The 11,968-nt window shown below is 38.4% G+C and overlaps 2 protein-coding genes and 1 long non-coding RNA gene across 12 annotated transcripts; 2 read left to right on the top strand and 1 right to left on the bottom strand.

Moving 5' to 3' along the window:
- Positions 1-6: 6 nt before the first annotated feature.
- Positions 7-2,319, top strand: LOC110849309 (probable ATP-dependent RNA helicase DDX47). The gene is made up of 7 exons (XM_022096720.2): positions 7-362; positions 428-521; positions 616-1,184; positions 1,278-1,501; positions 1,579-1,711; positions 1,820-1,948; positions 2,028-2,319. The coding sequence occupies exons 1-7, from the start codon at positions 147-149 to the stop codon at positions 2,187-2,189; spliced, it is 1,527 nt and encodes a 508-aa protein (XP_021952412.1). The 5' UTR covers positions 7-146; the 3' UTR covers positions 2,190-2,319.
- A 606-nt stretch (positions 2,320-2,925) lies between these two features.
- Positions 2,926-5,363, bottom strand: LOC110849310. 5 transcript variants are annotated; one of them, XR_004834600.1, is made up of 4 exons: positions 5,232-5,363; positions 4,616-4,870; positions 3,592-3,717; positions 2,926-3,459 (listed from the first exon to the last, which is right to left on the bottom strand). It is a non-coding gene; the product is annotated as an uncharacterized LOC110849310 (long non-coding RNA). The 5 variants fall into 5 exon arrangements; XR_004834599.1 differs by lacking the exon at positions 5,232-5,363 and adding an exon at positions 4,999-5,154; XR_004834598.1 differs by lacking the exon at positions 5,232-5,363 and adding an exon at positions 4,985-5,152.
- On the top strand, positions 3,302-11,848 carry LOC110849308 (CCR4-NOT transcription complex subunit 3). Of its 6 annotated transcripts, none has more exons than XM_022096719.2 (13): positions 3,302-3,440; positions 4,052-4,431; positions 6,708-6,940; positions 7,043-7,378; positions 7,468-8,023; positions 8,104-8,208; positions 8,302-9,185; positions 9,267-9,426; positions 10,365-10,573; positions 10,659-10,743; positions 10,808-10,859; positions 10,949-11,021; positions 11,110-11,848. In XM_022096719.2, exons 2-13 carry the CDS (start codon positions 4,407-4,409, stop codon positions 11,206-11,208), a joined length of 2,817 nt encoding a protein of 938 aa, XP_021952411.1. In that variant the 5' UTR covers positions 3,302-3,440; positions 4,052-4,406; the 3' UTR covers positions 11,209-11,848. The 6 variants fall into 6 exon arrangements, with proteins under 6 accessions (XP_021952411.1, XP_021952410.1, XP_021952407.1 ...); XM_022096718.2 differs by having other exon boundaries at positions 7,043-7,384; XM_022096715.2 differs by lacking the exons at positions 3,302-3,440; positions 4,052-4,431 and adding exons at positions 5,401-5,567; positions 5,877-6,544 and having other exon boundaries at positions 7,043-7,384.
- The last annotated feature ends 120 nt before the right edge of the window (positions 11,849-11,968 follow it).

The following is an 11,968-nucleotide window of genomic DNA, read 5'->3' as shown; positions in this document are numbered from 1 at the left end:
TAAAGCTAAAAATCTTTCACGTGTGGTGATTCGGTCTCGGAATTTAGACAAGAATTTAATTTGCAATTAATTAAACACAGTACCAAGTTTCCAGTTTTAATTAATTTCAGTATTATAACCAATTATATCCCAAAAGATATTACTAAATGGAGGGTTTGAAAAGAAAAAAGAAATCAGTGACAAAACCAGTTGAGGAAGTTGAAGTTTCTTCCGACTCCGAACCGGAAGAGGTAGAAGATGTAGAGGACGACGTGGAGAAATTAAAAGCTGAAACGGGAGATAACGACGACAATGCAGAAGAAATCCCCGAGTCCGAAGAAGAAGAGGAGGAGGATGACAAAAATCTTAGCTTCGAAGACTTGGTCAGTATAATTATTTTTAAGCAAATCAAACGGAATTGTTCATTATTTTACATTTTTGTTTACAGGGTATTGTAAGCACACTTTGTGAAGCCTGTACCAATCTAAAATGGACTAAACCATCAAAAATTCAATGTGAAGCCATACCTGTTGCTCTATCTGGTGCGCTTCCTAATTTCCTATATTTCAATCTTCAACTCAATTATACCTGGCTGTAAGTATAATACTAATATTTTAATTTGATTCCTGTTTGCAGGCAAGGATGTCATTGGTATTGCTGAAACTGGTTCTGGTAAAACGGGTGCGTTCGCTCTTCCTATATTGCAAAATCTGCTGGAAACCCCTCAACGTTTATTTGCCCTGGTTTTAACTCCCACGCGAGAATTGGCATTCCAGATTTCAGAGCAGTTTGAAGCATTGGGTGCAAGGATCGGGGTTAAATGCGCCGTAATTGTGGGAGGAATTGACATGATGACTCAAGCCTTGTGTTTAGCGAAGAAACCTCACATCGTCATTGCCACACCGGGACGTCTTGTCGATCATTTGGAAAATACTAAAGGATTCAATCTCAAAAGTTTGAAATATTTGGTTATGGATGAAGCCGATCGTATCTTGAACTTGGATTTTGAAGCCGAAGTTGACAAAATTCTTCGTGTCATCCCTCAATCTAGGAGAACATTCATGTTTTCTGCCACCATGACCAAGAAAGTTCAAAAGTTACAAAGGGCATCACTAAAAGATCCCGTCAAAGTCGAGGTTTCGACAAAGTATAAAACTGTGGACAAGTTACAGCAGTCGTATTTATTCATTCCCCTCAAATTCAAGGTTGGTCAACTTATTGTAATATTTAAAAATAATCGTATTTGTATTATTATTATTATTAAGAAGCAGATTATAAATTGTAACACTTTCTTTCAGGACGTGTATTTGGTTCATATACTGAACGAGTTGGCTGGAAATTCGTTCATGGTATTCTGTGCTACGTGTGCAAATGCAATGCGTACCGCTCTTATGCTGCGAAATCTTGGATTTCATGCTATTCCTTTGCATGGTCAAATGTCACAGAACAAGCGTTTGGCATCTCTCAACAAATTCAGGGCAAAAAACAGGTCAATTTTAATATCTACCGATGTGGCGAGCAGGTAATCTTAATAACTCTGTTTATTCTGTTTTATATAAGAAGGAATAATAACTAAATAGACAAATAACTGATTTGCAGAGGCTTAGACATTCCTCATGTGGACGTCGTGGTCAATTTTGACATCCCCACTCATAGCAAGGACTATATTCACAGAGTTGGAAGAACTGCACGAGCTGGACGGTCTGGAAAAGCTGTGACGTTTGTTACGCAGGCAAGTAAATATAAAGAAAGACAACAAATGAAGCAATTGCATATTTCAGCCCGATTTCCAAGTATATTTTCATATAACTATTTTCATATGCATTGTATAACTATGTAGTACGACGTGGAGCTTTATCAGCGAATTGAGCATCTCATCGAGAAGAAATTGCCCCTGTATAAAACTGAGGAGGAAGAGGTTATGGTCCTAACGGAGCGTGTATCTGAATCCCAGCGATATGCTAAAATGGTGAGTTCAATTGTCAGTTAATTAAGCTACTCTGTAGTTCAAAAGTTGTTCTTAAAACATGAAATTAAACTTATTTCAGCAAATGAAGGAACTTGACGATAAACGAAGAGGCGGAGGTAGTAGAAAGAGGGACGAAGACGATGGCGGGGACGACACAGAACAATCCCTCGGAGTACGAAAACGTCTCAAACCTAACAGAAACGACAATAGGGCCAATCGAGGAAAGAAATTTAAGCGTTAAGCTCCCACGGACAGCGCAGTGTGATGATTTGTTCATGTTATTATTATATCGATTCTGGTTGAATGTTTGTTATTCTCCAATTAACTATTTTTAGTTATGAATAAAAGGGCATACACACGTTCAAGGCATATTTTCTTGTCTGTATTCAACAAAAACTTTTTTAAACGGTTATGGATTAGATTCATGAAAAATGCACGCATGTTAGTCAGGAAAGTGTAAAACCAAGTTGCTTTTAAACTCTATTTGAACATTACATTCACTCACTCAGAGTAGTAGATGGACAACCAAAAGGATCACACGAATGTGCCAAGTTGCAGCAAGTAACCCTTTGAATACGAGGAGATCTCTCGTTATCCTCTTAAAACTCATTTCGCCATCTCTTTAGCGACCACTATGCTACAGCAATGTTCTCATGCTTTAGTCATGTTGGGAAAATGGTTGCATGCAACTCTTTGACGGTAGACAGTGCCAGTCTTCAGTGTTTTGGAATCTGCTACGACTAAAAGAGTTTCAATGAGCTGCAGTGTAGTAGGACTTGAAATGTACGGGACAAGGTCTTCTCTTACCAAACAACACTTCTTACTTACCATTTTACACTTACAGAGAGTTACATACATACATACATACAATGCGATGCTCTATAGTGGACTGAGAAACTTTTAACTGGCCTGACTACGGATATTCTCGTGATATAGCAGCAGACCAAAGGGATAGGGATAATACACACACAAACACATACACGAATAATATTGTATTACAAAAAGATCGGACTAATACTACATTGCTACTAAATGTTGGAGTAACCAAGCTTGGTTAAGTTACTAACTCCACACGATACGATCAAATAGATTCGTGAAGAGTGAATGAATTAAACAAGAGAATATCGGACTTATAAACAGTTTTTAAATTTCCACGCTAAATTATCTCTAAAATTATACTACTGTAAATTTCTTCTTTGCTTTCATCTTGAAACTCTTGAGTTGAACATTTTATTCGCCTGACTGATTTGAGATACTTAATTAGAATTTAGAGAGCAATTTATAAACTAATATAGTAGGAACAAGAAGAACGTAAATAAACTTTGTGCTAACTAGTAAACTACCTCCAAAAATAAAGTCACCACCATAAACAACACAATTGTCTGTAAGGTATTATTCACTTGATATCTTTGCATTGGCCTGGCCTGACTTTTCCAATTTGGAGAAATGTTTCCGATTTGACCAGTACCTTATACAACTTGAAATATTAAAGGTATGTCCACTCCATGTCTCTGTAATAATTACAAAATTCACAATTTAGAAATAATTAACGTTCTTCGTCACACCGGTCAGATTAAAGTGTCATCTAAGCGATTATAAACTAAACGACAACAAAAGAGATTCACATTCTCTAACTCACTTACAGTTTCTGTCTTCGAAGTTATACATATTGTTGTTCTGATAATCTTGGAAGTATTGAATGGAGGTTTACGATGATGCTTTGAATTAACTGGTCCAGACAGACATAATCAACAATTGAATGGCACGACCTTCACAACATTTTAAAGCAGACATAAAATAAAAATCAATTGTTATCAACTCTTTAAAGTTATGTATGGGTTAAGTAACGTGTGAGTTTACATCTTTTTTTGCGTTGTTACTCTTCCCCCAGATTGTTCAAGTAGTTAAAAAAAGAACTGAGATTAATAATCACTACACGTCTGTCTTCGTATCGGGACAATATTAATACTTTGAGATTTATAAAAACATTTGTAAAATTAGACTTGACTAGATTAATGAGTAGAAATTATTAAAGTAGTTCTTCTGATATTAAATGAATATGATAAATTGTTTAAACAATTATTTGTTTTGGTGTGTGCTTAGGTTGCTTAACGTCTTTTGGAGGCCATTGCTATAATCTACAACAACAATTGATTGTTGATTGATAAGCGAAGAGCGGTCAACAAGTACTTGGAGAGAGAGAACGAGAGAGAATCACACGGTGATTGACCACGTGGAATCCTACATACTGCCACTACTAATCAAAGCTCAGAACAGAACAACATCAACATCTGTGCATTTGAGCAGGATAACGACGAACTGGAGAAAGTTCATTTTAAAAAGCGAAATCATCAAGTCGACCAAGTTTGACGTTGAATTGGACGCTGAACGTGGGATTGAAATTGACTATGCATCTACTCTATCCACTACCAAGACACGACTATTGTTCATAGCAGTTATGGCAGCCAGCAGAAAATTGCAGGGTAATATTTTTTAAATGATCACTAAAAACTACCATTAATAATTATTAAAGTATTGATTGCGGCGTGTGTGGTTTTTGATCATTTACGTATGATCCTACACGAGTGTTACGGTTATTTCGTACGTTTGTTGAGATGTATTTTCATTCAAGAAAATTCAAAATACACGCATGCATATGATACTTACCAGTCGATCTGAAGTTGTCCAAATCTTTAATTCGTACTCCGCTTTGGCCAACGTTTCTCTCCTCGATCTTCACATTGGGTTCTGTCGTCTATCTTCTGATAACCCCGAACGTCTTGCGACACTAATCGAACCGTCCTCTTGTTCCTGGTCCACCTTTCACCTTTCGTTTCAGCCTTTGGTTCTTGCCCAACTTCTGTCACCAGTCACTTGAACCGACACAATAAATCCGGACGGAACACTTCTCAAAGTTGTAGACTAGACAGAAAACAGATAACATTAAGATTCAATAACAAGATGACGATGGGTGATTTTATGGGGTAACATTGATCACTAAATATTAAAATAATAATATTTAGTTGTTTACTGTACTCTACTCTGTGTACCAGTTCACTGCAAGAAAATATAGACAAGCATATCAATCAACTCAATGTCCAGCCAAACGGAGCAGTCGGTCCGGTAGGAATTTAGTTGAGAGTCAAAATTCCTCATTATAATCGGCATGCAAATTGGTTTCTTTTCTTACTCGAGCAGATAAATGTAAATTAATCTCGTTGTGACTGCCGTCGTCTGGTGGTTTGGCCGCCTCGAGTTCAAATATATAAATTAGTAATCTTACCATCTCGTGAGCGTGTTTAATACTGGGCACAACAGGGGAGACGTTGTCCAGAGATTCGAATTTTGGACCTTTCTACTAGTCGAACGAAGCACCAAAACCAAAAAAAAATTGTAATCGAATAAAATTATTTGCTAGCGAAGAGCTTGATTTTAAAGATAGCCAGGTCCAGCAGGTGATGGGACAATAGATTTCAGCTGGCTGGCGCGAGGGAATCGCACACGGCGTGACTGACAGAACAGACAGATCCACTTATCAACTTGCTAACTGAACGTGCACAGTTGACTGCTTGCTTCATCGCTGGTCATGGTTATCAGTCGCTGGCGGAAACTACAATACGTAATTTCTACGAATATTCGTCCTTTGGTTCGGATTTTGGTCAGCATTGAAAATTCAAACGAGCCAACGAATATAAGAAATTGTTTATCTTATTCAAATTAAAAACGTTTATCATACACGTGCTTTTACGTTGAGCCAGCTTGCTTGCTTGCTTGCTGGCTCGTCAGGTGATTTATCTCAAAAAGGCAAAAGGATTGAGTTTTCATTGTTGATAACCGTTTTCTTGGTAACTGTTGGATCCACATTTCCAAAATCCGAACCAAATCTGCCCAAACTCAATACTAACTGACGACATCTACAAATGTTCAGCTTCTTGCTCGAGCTGCTGACTTGTTCTTTATCTGCTGGGCGTGGTGAATTGGAACCACTTCCGAGTATCAGTTGTCACTGTAATTGCTGCTGCTATTCCTTCTTTGGCTGCCTCTGGGTGTGGATCACAGGGGGCCAGTTTTTTCATCTGGTCATTCTCTGTTATTCTATCACCTTCTACATGGACAACAACAACATCGCTATCACCGTGGTGGGTAACACTGCCCCTTCTTCAGAAAGTACTCTTGTGACCGCAGAAGAAGAGGGGGAAACAAACAGTGTAACCACTCCATCTTCCTCAACAGTAATCAAGTTTATAAGTGGTCTAGTCGTTGATGAGGGAGAAGATGACGATGAGGACGATATGGATGAAATGTCGCTCTCGGTAGTTAATTGTTGCGGTGATGGTGATTGTGAGGACCATGAAAGTCTTGATGACGGTGGGGGAACAATTGGGGATGATGGTGATGCGTCAAAATCAGTTAAAGGTCAAAGAAAACGAGATCGCAGGGCTGCCAAATTAAAGAAAGAAGCTCAAAAAGAGGTGGAATGGGATATCGTACCTGTTGAAAGTGCAGCCGCGAGGGCTGCTAGACTTGATGTTAGGCGTAAAATAAACGACGACTATGTAGCCGATTTACGACACAAAGGACTTCATAATTTGTCAGGTAACCCAGTGTAGTACGGAAGTGGGAGTGTCAGAGTATGATATGTATTTGTAAAATGTGGACTGGTATTTGCGAAGACATGATATGGATTATGTAATACTATTGTTGATTTTCCTTAATTCTTCGCGATAATTTATGGAATTTTGTACTTACTGTTTCGCAGGAGAAATAGACCGCTGTTTAAAGAAAGTATCTGAAGGAGTGGAAACATTTGAAGATATTTGGCAAAAGGTCCACAATGCGACGAACACCAATCAGAAAGAAAAATATGAAGCTGATCTCAAAAAGGAGATCAAGAAGCTCCAAAGGTTACGTGATCAAATTAAATCTTGGATCGCGTCCGGAGAGATTAAAGACAAAAGTACACTTGTCGATACCAGAAAACTTATTGAAACGGTGAGTTATAATAAAACTAAAACAACTTTAAGCTCATAATAGTTAAGTCAAAATTAATATGCAAATGAACAAGTCTTACTAGTAGTTTTTTACTTTGTGCAGCAAATGGAGCGATTTAAGGTTGTCGAAAGAGAAACTAAAACGAAAGCCTATTCAAAGGAAGGACTTGGAGCGGCTCAAAAATTAGACCCAACGACGAGGGAGCGAGAAGACCTGAACAATTGGTTAATTTCAGCTATTGACTCGATGCAAATTCAAATTGATTCCTTCGAGTGTGAAATCGAGTCCATTTTAGCTGCAAAGAAAAAGCGCTTGGATAAAGATAAGCAAGACCGACTCGACGAATTAAAAACCTTCCTCGAACGACACAGGTTTCACGTAACAAAATTGGAAACTCTGATGAGAATGCTTGACAATCTAGCAGCGGATGTTAATGCGGTCAGTGTAAGATACTAAATCTATTATACACATTAATGGGTACCTCAATAATCTGATTATTCACCTTGTTAATTTTCTTGTAATTACAGCTTAGAACATTTTTAAGTCAAGTCAAAAAGATCAAAGATGACATCGATTACTACTTAGAGTCCAGTCAAGAAGCTGAATTTGAAGTGAATGAATTTATTTATGATGATATTGACGGTCTCGATGAGTTTGACGATGGTCTCGTCGGCCAACCGGTCGGCGGTGGTACGGGAGAAGAAGGAACAGAGGAAGAGTTGCCAATATCAATTACAACAACTTCTGGGAACAATTCACCAATTTCCCCCGTTCATTCCAGTGATGCTTCAGATCCTGAAAAGAGGAGAAAATCTTCAGACGACGTCTCCGTCAAAGTCGTCAGGCCTGTTGCGGTAAAAGCGGTGGTTCAGTCGAATCATAGTCCAAGTCCTGTAGGTGTAGGAGGAGGAAAGGCTGTCGGAGCGGTAGGAACACCCCCCAAGGGTGTCGGTACTCCAAATAATTCGTCTCCCAGCTCAGGGTTATCCAATCACGTCTCCTCGCTCTCGTCTCTGTCTTCGTCCCCCACTCACAACTACCACAATGCTCTCAATAACTCTAAATCCATAGGTAACGGTGATGGTATAACTAGCATACATTTTAATCTTAATTTTATGACAAGGGGGATAATTTTATTCTTATTCTGTTGTATTTATCTCTAGGTCACCCTGATCTAACGGAGCACAACGACGGCTCTTCGACCACGGGTGGTTTATGTTTTCGGGGTTTGTCCAAATCTCCAGTCATGGATTCCAGCATAATTAGAGGTGTGTATAATTTAAATCATTCAAGAACTAGTGGTGTTTTTTTTAATTTGTAAGTGATTAGTGATTAATTTTTACATGGCTGTTTAACTTTAGGGCCCTTGGGTGGTATGTCAACAGTAAACGGGATACTTGAAAACGGGAATGGGAGTCCGACTGATGAGGATCATTCAAGTCCACATACTCAGTTATTAACATCATGCAGTACACCAATTACTGGATCCAGCTTAACCATGGAAAATGGGCTTATCTCCTCTTCCCCTCCACAAGAAACGACGTGTAGTAATAACAACAACAACATCTTGTTAATGTCATCCTCCTCCTCGACTGAGATAAGCGGTGTGAATGAGCGCCCCTCCTCCCACTCGTCCCAACAATTACAACTCCAACAGCAACACCAACTCTTTGGAGACTCCTCATCATTATTGTCATCGACGATGGAATCACTTTCTAACTCATCATCTCTTCAGCAACCTTCTTCCTATATTCAGCAAGCTTTTAATGGACTTGGCTCCGTTACCGGGGCGGCGAGTAATTTATCCGAAGGATTTGCGTCAAACCTGGGTGTTAGTAGTAATTCTCTGATTAGCAGCATTAACAATAGTAGTGGTAGTAACTCTTGTAGTGTTTTGGGTGACACGTCTAATGTGATCGGACTACCTAACATAATTGGTGTGAGTAGTGGTGGTATTCAACAAATCAGTTCCACTGGGGATCAGATCTCCAGCGCTTTAGTGTGTGGTGGTGGTGGTGAGAGTGCAACGACGACGACGACGGCCTCAGTTGATATCTCCTCCTCTTCGAGTGGTGGTGTGACAATGTTTGCTACGACAAGTAACACTTCTAGTAGTCTCAGTGCGAGTAGTGCTGGTGTTTCCTCCAGTCATAATAATTCCAATTCGGGCATCTTGTCTCAGCAACATATTCATCAGTTACAACAGCTCCAACAACACCAAGGGCCCATCAGTCAATGTGGAACCGTAAGATATAATACAGTGAACATAATTTTTAAAAAACTAGATTATCTGGTTAATAAGACGTATCTCCTCCTTTAATTTCAGAACCTGGAACCGAATATTTCAGAATATCTGAGACTTCAATCTCAGGATCAAATTTTGTTTAACAGAATTCTCAGTGAATCCGACTCCATGGCTTCTTTGAAGTCTATGGCTCAAGATGTTCTTGATCGCTCTGGTCTCAGTCTTGGCGATAATAGTAAAAGTGAGTTTTCATACGTAAATGCTACATTTGTCTCAAAATGCATCAAATCAAACTCTCAAGCAGACAAAGCTTGGAGAGTTTCCGGCCGCCAGTAGTAGAGTGCAAAGCAGTGTGTGCGTTTTGGTAGAAATCAAATCATACTACGAATCTATGAATCTATATATATTGGGCTAAGACAGCAAAGAAATGGTTTTGCATTGCATTACAGACAACAGAGAAAGAAGATATGTATGTCCTTTATGATGAATGTGATTCATGAGATTTTCAATCCAATCTCTATACAGGTAGATAGATATGCAAATATGTTTGATATTTAGCAAACCTGGTTGGTATATGTACTTGGCCAAGGCAACTCTAAGCTTCATTTGCAGATTGTTTCTCAGTTCTGCTAGTCCAGTGTTTCACTATTTGTTTTAACTTTTGAATTACTTCTTTTGTTACAAAATAAGTTGTTTACGCAGTTCGTGTATATTTTGTTTTACTATTTAATCATTCCCCATGTTGAAGAAGTTTTTGGCATGGTTGAAGCAGTTTTTGTTTTATACATTTTATTATTATTCACGTCGAACCTCAAAGAAAGAAAGTTTTGAAAGTGAAAGTATGAGCAAAAATGTAGGCCCTTCGGACACTAGACAATTGAGGGGTGTTGGTAGGTCGAGGTCGAGCAGCGGTTCTTCGGTGCCTCTGACCCCGCCTGGTCGTCAAAATAGGCGACGCACTAACAGTTCCCAACAACAGTCGGCTCACTATGGACGCAGTCCGTTGCAAATCCCAGTCATCCGACCGAAATTATCCGGCGGACCCAGTCCTTCTAAAACTCACAATACTACTGGCATGTTGTGCTTGTTAAATAATTACGTGACTTATTCCAATTATGAATTTATCCATAAATACTCATGAATTGTTTTGCTAATGATGTATTACTATTAAAATTGTAGATTTGTCAGAAAGTAAAACAAGGGAGGCGCACATCCCCCCACTTCTTGGTGTAGCTCCTCTGGGTCCTGTTCCTCTACAAAAGGAGCATCAACTTCAATTCCAAATGATGGAAGCTGCCCATCAACACCTTCCAGTTTCTGCTGATAGTGAACGTATGCGTCAGTTTTTACCCAGAAATCCGTACCCAACGCCACTCTATTATCCACAAGTATGTCAATAACAATTACTCAAATTAGTGTCTCCTGTCCTGTTCTTATATGTTCTTTATTAATGACAAATTCTCTATATTCTAGCATCCATTATCAAATTCTGATACCTTTGAATTTTTCAACCGGCTATCGATAGAAACGTTGTTTTTCATCTTTTACTATCTGGAGGGTAAGTAATTTGGTTTGAAGAAATGTGCGGTCGAACTATTTCTAAATTCATCAATTCATTAAAGGAACGAAAGCGCAGTACTTGGCCGCAAAAGTTTTGAAAAAGCAGAGTTGGAGGTATTGATTTTATTCTGTCTATTCTATTTATAGGATATATCTGTAACGTATAAAACTTGGTCATTTATAATAACTTATTAATATCATAGGTTCCATACAAAATACATGATGTGGTTCCAACGCCATGAGGAACCAAAAGTGATTAATGAAGAATATGAACAGGTAAGACATGAATATTTTCACACATTTTACTATTCTGAAGGACGAATTAGTTAATTTGTAACTCAACCACCACGATTTACTTGTGCAGGGGACATACGTGTATTTCGATATAGAAAAGTGGGGTCAGAGGAAAAAGGACGGATTCGTGTTCGAATATCGCTATCTAGAAGATAGAGATTTGGGATAATCGCGTCACACATCGAACAAAAAAGAATATATAACAAGCCGTCGTCGTCTTCATTCATGCTGCTGATGTATTTCCACGTGTTTCTTAATTCTCAGTAATATGATGATGAATATATATTGTATATGTAATCGTCGTCGTCAAGAAAGTACACTTCCTAAACCATCCACTATAAGCTCCCATTATAATCATCGTTCCAGTTGTTAATTTTAAATAATAATTTGAGTTACGTAAGAGAAAGAAGAATTTGAAGCGAATTAACTGTGTATCTCGTCGTTGTTCCATCATCTCTCGTTGTTCAATTCATTTCATAAAATATTCTTTTTTGTGTACCTCCTCACTTACTACGGCAAACCATATTTTTTGTAAATTAAGGTTTATGTGTGACTATATAAAAGATTACGAGAGAAACAAAGAAAAGAGAGAGAAAGAAGGAGCCCTTATTATAGAGCAAACGGAATCGAACCTACTTCAGACTATACTAAATGGAAACGAAAGTGACAAACGATCCTCAACAATGTTGTAAACCACCACCACACCACGAGAGAGAGCCCCATTGAATATTATCTTAGAATACACCCATTTAACTTCATATAAATAATTTTTCAAGAAACCAGTAATAAATGTTATTTCTGATTTTTCATTCCTCTTAATCACTTCATTACGGCCATAGATCTTTTCATACTAGATCTGCTGGTCGATCACGGCTCAGGTTTTCTTTTCATTTTGCTCTGTTGATATATCGTTAGCTTGCATTTTTTGA

This window comes from Folsomia candida, unplaced genomic scaffold (genome assembly GCF_002217175.1).
Source record: "Folsomia candida strain VU population unplaced genomic scaffold, ASM221717v1 Fcan01_Sc004, whole genome shotgun sequence".
Taxonomy (NCBI): domain Eukaryota; kingdom Metazoa; phylum Arthropoda; class Collembola; order Entomobryomorpha; family Isotomidae; genus Folsomia; species Folsomia candida.
The sequence above is the reverse complement of the archived record's forward strand: the minus strand, read 5'-3'. Positions and strand labels throughout refer to the sequence as shown.

Coding starts and splice junctions, on each gene's coding strand:
- LOC110849309 (XM_022096720.2), top strand. CDS start 147: ATGGAGGGTTTGAAAAGAAAAAAGAAATCAGTGACAAAACCAGTTGAG. Junction 522..615: donor CATACCTGTTGCTCTATCTG/GTGCGCTTCCTA, acceptor TCCTGTTTGCAG/GCAAGGATGTCATTGGTATT. Junction 1,712..1,819: donor CTGTGACGTTTGTTACGCAG/GCAAGTAAATAT, acceptor ATAACTATGTAG/TACGACGTGGAGCTTTATCA.
- LOC110849308 (XM_035850763.1), top strand. CDS start 5,869: ATGTTCAGCTTCTTGCTCGAGCTGCTGACTTGTTCTTTATCTGCTGGG. Junction 10,574..10,658: donor CGCCACTCTATTATCCACAA/GTATGTCAATAA, acceptor TCTATATTCTAG/CATCCATTATCAAATTCTGA. Junction 11,022..11,109: donor TTAATGAAGAATATGAACAG/GTAAGACATGAA, acceptor TTACTTGTGCAG/GGGACATACGTGTATTTCGA.